This window comes from Peromyscus eremicus, chromosome 13 (genome assembly GCF_949786415.1).
Source record: "Peromyscus eremicus chromosome 13, PerEre_H2_v1, whole genome shotgun sequence".
Classification (NCBI taxonomy): Eukaryota; Metazoa; Chordata; class Mammalia; order Rodentia; family Cricetidae; genus Peromyscus; species Peromyscus eremicus.
Genome location: NC_081429.1, coordinates 9,360,493 through 9,365,176, shown reverse-complemented (window position 1 = coordinate 9,365,176; position 4,684 = coordinate 9,360,493). Strand labels below are relative to the sequence as shown.

The 4,684-nt window shown below is 53.3% G+C and overlaps 1 protein-coding gene across 1 annotated transcript; it reads right to left on the bottom strand.

Moving 5' to 3' along the window:
- Window positions 1-1,770: 1,770 nt before the first annotated feature.
- On the bottom strand, window positions 1,771-3,569 carry Gpr35 (G protein-coupled receptor 35). Its single transcript, XM_059278433.1, has one exon. It carries the CDS (start codon window positions 3,259-3,261, stop codon window positions 2,344-2,346), a length of 918 nt encoding a protein of 305 aa, XP_059134416.1. The 5' UTR covers window positions 3,262-3,569; the 3' UTR covers window positions 1,771-2,343.
- Window positions 3,570-4,684: the final 1,115 nt, after the last annotated feature.

Sequence of the window (4,684 nt, the reverse complement as noted above, 5' to 3'; positions counted from 1 at the left end):
CTACTATGTTATTTTTTTTACATTTATTTATTTATTTATTTGGGGTATGTGTGGGGCCAGGGCACAGCTTGTGGGATATGGTTCTCTCTTACCACCATGTTGGTTCCAGGGATTGAACTCAGGTTGTCGGGCTTGGTCGCAAGCACCCTTGCCAGATGAGCCTTTTCACTGTCTTCATAGTTTTGAGTATGCTAACTTTGCAGCTTTTGTGCGAAGACTCTGTCCTTCACTTCCCACCCATTTCTTCTGCATCATCAGGCCAGATGGCCAAGCCTAGCCTAGGGGAGCATGGGATGTCCCCCTAAAACTGTGGTTACAAAGAGGATGAGCAGGGTAGAGTGCTCTCTTCATCAGGGCAAGCACTCTGCTGGTGCGGTGGGTAGAACCTACTGCCACACACGAGGAAGTGCTGCGGGGCCCCAAGGGATCCATTTCTTCCCCTCCTGAGGTTTGTTTCTTCTACCAAGGTCAGGCCGCTTAGAATAAGTGTCTGTTCTTATAGTCTAGAAGCATGGTACTCAGAAAAGAACCATAGGCACGCACATGTATATTATATATTTTATAGATTATATTGATTCATCATCCCTTCTAAGGTGAAGGTTCAGAGAATATTGCAGAGGGTGGAAAGAACATGAGAGCTGAAGGAAGAGTAGTAGAGTGTGGTCAGAAAGCCATTTCCTCTGGCTTAGCACGATCACCAACCATGAGCAAGAAGATTGCTGCTTCCATCCACTGAACACCTTGGCTCACAGTCATGACAATGAAATGAGAAAATACTACTGTTCTAAACAGATTGGTGTTGGGCATGAAGCTGTCAGCATTCCCTCTTAGAGGGACATGAGGGCCAGTGGACCTGAGGTTCCAGCCACCGCTCCCTCAGACCCCCATCTGTATCTTGTCTGGAGTGGGTGTCCAGGTATATATGAGGTGGAAGTTTCCTAGGGACTGTTAATCTACTGGTGCAGTTTTTGTGAGCTGTCACCCACGCTGAGTGGGACTTTTCAGTAATAGAGCCACCATGGAGTGGTGGAGCCACCATGGGAGTGATAGAGCCACCATGGAGTGGTGGAGCCATCATGGAGTGGTGGAAACACCATGGAGTGGTGGAGTCACCATGGAGTGATGGAGCCACCATGGAGTGGTGGAGTCACCATGGAGTGATGGAGCCACCATAGTGGTGGAGGCACCATGGAGTGATGGAGGCACCATGGAGTGATGGAGCCACCATGGAGTGATGGAGCCACCATAGTGGTGGGGGCACCATGGAGTAGTGGAGCCACCATGGAGTCTCCATGCTTTTGTAAGTAACTCCAGTAAACTGCTTCACCAGTCTGTACTTGGATGGAATCCTTTCTTTGGTATCTGGAGGGTGAGCAGACTTTTGGTTTCTGCAGAAAAGGTCATAACAAATAGGAGACAGTTAGGCAGTAAGAGCTGGATGAAGTAGAAGTCGGGAGTGTGGTGGGCAACCCCTAGGTGAGGGCTATGGCTCCAGGTATGGCTGAGCCAAGACAAAAAAAATAAAGCATACAGAGAGAAGGCCCAGAGCTATCACACTCCAAAAGTGATCTGGCTTGGTAGCTAATCCTGGTCTGTGGAGCCCCTTTGCAGCCTGAGGCCACACCCCCAGAGAATGCAGGGACCAGGCCAAATGTCAATCTTCTTCACAACAGACTCCAGCAGACCACTACTCTACTCCAGCCACTGGCCTTGTGATCAACAGGCCCACTACCAAAAGGAAATGCCACCAAGAGGCTCAGGGCTTCAGCAGCAGTGTGTTACTGTTGAACATAGCTTTATGACCATTGGGTCTCCTGAGCTGGAACCCCCTCTGAATACAGAGCAACATCGACAGCCATGTGCCGTAGAAGACAGCCTTCCAGACCACAGCTACTGCCCTCTCCCTAACCATATAGGAGGTGTGAAGTCTGGCGGTCCCTCAAGGAAGCAGCCATTGGAGAGTCTTCTCAGATGTCTCCTGGCTCTCCAAGCTCTACGTTCCTTCTTAGCCTCTCACCACTTGCATCTGGGTGACACCGAGGGCCCTTCCAGGACCATCTCCAGGACAGATCTCTATTCTAAACCCAGTGGCTGGCCACCAAGGCCCCATTCTGGTGCCTCAGGGGTTCTAGATCTGGAGTGGCAAGTATGTGGTCTTGTTCCAGGGTCCTTCGAGTTGGTCTTTAAGAGTCTCAGTCCTCTGGTCCCTTCCAGGGAGCAGATACAGCCTCTCCAGGCCACCTGAGCTTCCTAGAGTGTTCAAAATCCACATCATGTTCAGGCAGATTTGCGGGCTCCTTGCTAATATCACAGGTTCCTCTGGTTCGTGTCACATGCTCACTTCTAGGTGAGAGTCAAGCTCTGAGAATCTTGGCTCTTGTGGGGTGTATTGGAGGACATGGCTGACATGGATGCATCTTGGAACTCCTTGGCCATGTAGTAGTAACAGATGGCGTCCAGGCAGCAGTTGGCATCTGAGAGTCTGCTTGTGATGGACAGGGCGCGTCTGAAGGTATAACGGGCAGCACAGGTGTTCGGGCCCATGGAGAACTGCACGGTCAGGACCACGTGCAGCGGTAGGAAGCAGAAGAGAAACACAACCAAATTGGCCCAGACCATGTGGGTGGCCTTGCGGGTGGCCTCTGCCTGCACTACATCAGTGGTTGGCCTCTGCGCCAGGGCAGTCACAACCTGCAAAGAGCAGAAGACCACTATGGCCAGTGGCAGGTAGAAGCCCAACAGCGAGAAAGCAATGGTGCCGGAGTTTTGCCGGCTGTGGTTCCTGAAGCAGAAACCACCCTCCTGCAGCCCCAGGCGCCAGCGCACTACCAAGGAGATGACCACTACCACCCAGAGGGTCACACATACTGCGGCAGCCTGTCGTGGGGACCGCAGCTCACGGGCACGTATCGGATGCCGCACTGCCACATAGCGGTCCACAGCAATGGCCGTGATCAAGCTTATGCTCATGTACCTATTGACCAGGTAGATACCCTGTGAGAGCTGACAGATTGGTGTGTCCGAAGTGTCTTTCAGGGAGTACAGCATGAATGGCAAGGAACAGAGCAGGCAGAGGTCAGCCACAGCCAGGTTGGTCATATAGACGCGGGTCTCTGTCCACTGGTGCATGCGAGAGCAGAATACCCAGAGTGCCAGGCCGTTGAGCAGCAGGCCCAGCACCAGCAGCAAGGCTGAGTAGGTGGTGAAGATGTAGGTGATCGAATCAGGCCACGTGCTGCTGCTGTTGCAAGTTGCATTCATGGTCCTGGGGCTGCAGGAGGGTCAGAAAGTCAGTGAGGGTAGGTAGAAGGAGGAGCCCTGGGGTAAGGCCCTATCCCTGTCCCAAGGCCTACCCACCTCGGTACAGGAATTCTGGAGCAAGCGTGCACCACACTGTGAAACTCCCCTTTCCAAAGAAACCAGAGAAACTGTAAAAATCTCAAAGTCACCCTCGAGGCCTAACCTTTTCTCACTGGACAGGTAGGGAAACCAAAGACTCCAGAGATGTAGGAAGACCTAATATTGCAGTGAGCAGCCCAAAGCTAGAGACAGATGACTCCTCCATCTCTCCCTAGCCTTTCTCTCCTCGGACCAGCCTGTTGCAGGGGAGAGGGAAGGTGGGAGGAGTGTCTATAGATCCAGTCCAGGAAGCCTCCAACTCTCCAGAGTTCAAGTCCTGGGTGGAGACTGATGCCTGCCAGCGTCGTTCAGCATGCAGCTCTCAGCAGGGAGGCCTCAGAGGCAGCCCCACCTATGGGCCCAAGGATCCCAAGGCTGGGCCTTGCAGCTTTCTTCCCCCAACCTGACTGCAAGAAGACACCTACATTTGATTCACAGATATGGGCCAGCACCCACTCTGCCCGGTCTGTCCCTGAAGCACAGGACCACAGTGGGTTTATATAACTTGAGATCACCTCTGGAAAGCTGTGGAAACTTCTGAGGTGCCACCACCAGGCATGCATCAGCCCAGGGACTAATCCCAAGCTCATGTCTGAGATCAGGGTGTCCACCTTGAGCTCAGAGGTACACAGTTCCCAGTGGTCATAGCCCTGTCCCTCTAGGACCTGGATATACTCAGAGGCCCACGCCACTCCACTGTCACAAATGCCCCCAAGGCCACCCTCCACTGTCTACACTGGCCCTTTACTCCTCTGTCTGTTCTCTACAATGAGGCCCAGGAGGGTTACTGAGTTAATCAAGCCCCCCCCTCCCCCCGCTGCCCCCGTAGGCTTGGGCAGTGGCCTGGCATCTAGGGTATGGCAGTTGGTATGACAATCAGACTCCCCATCTCATCCTACTGTTGGGCCAGCCTCGGCTACCCCACCACAGGGGTGCTGGTGTGACTCCACAACACTGGGTGGGAGCTAACTCAAGAAACTGCCAGCAAGCGCTGAGCCCAGGCACACTGGACACCTGGCTCACCCCCTTGTTCCTTGCTGGGTACCAGGATTAGGAAGGGCTGCAGGGTTGGGAGAGTCATGGGTCTAGGTTTTATACAGCGGCTTCCTGCTGGGGAAGATGACAGAGGAGAGGAAGAGCTGTTCACCAGGGAGAGTCAGGCCTTGGAAAAGTGGAAGGCATGTTTCCTTCCCCACACCGGAAATGGACAAGCACCCAGCCCAGTGATGGCAGACAGGGAGGTTAATGCATGCTAGATTGGGCCACGGCTCATTTCCTCTTTGGT

Coding starts and splice junctions, on each gene's coding strand:
- Gpr35 (XM_059278433.1), bottom strand. CDS start 3,261: ATGAATGCAACTTGCAACAGCAGCAGCACGTGGCCTGATTCGATCACC.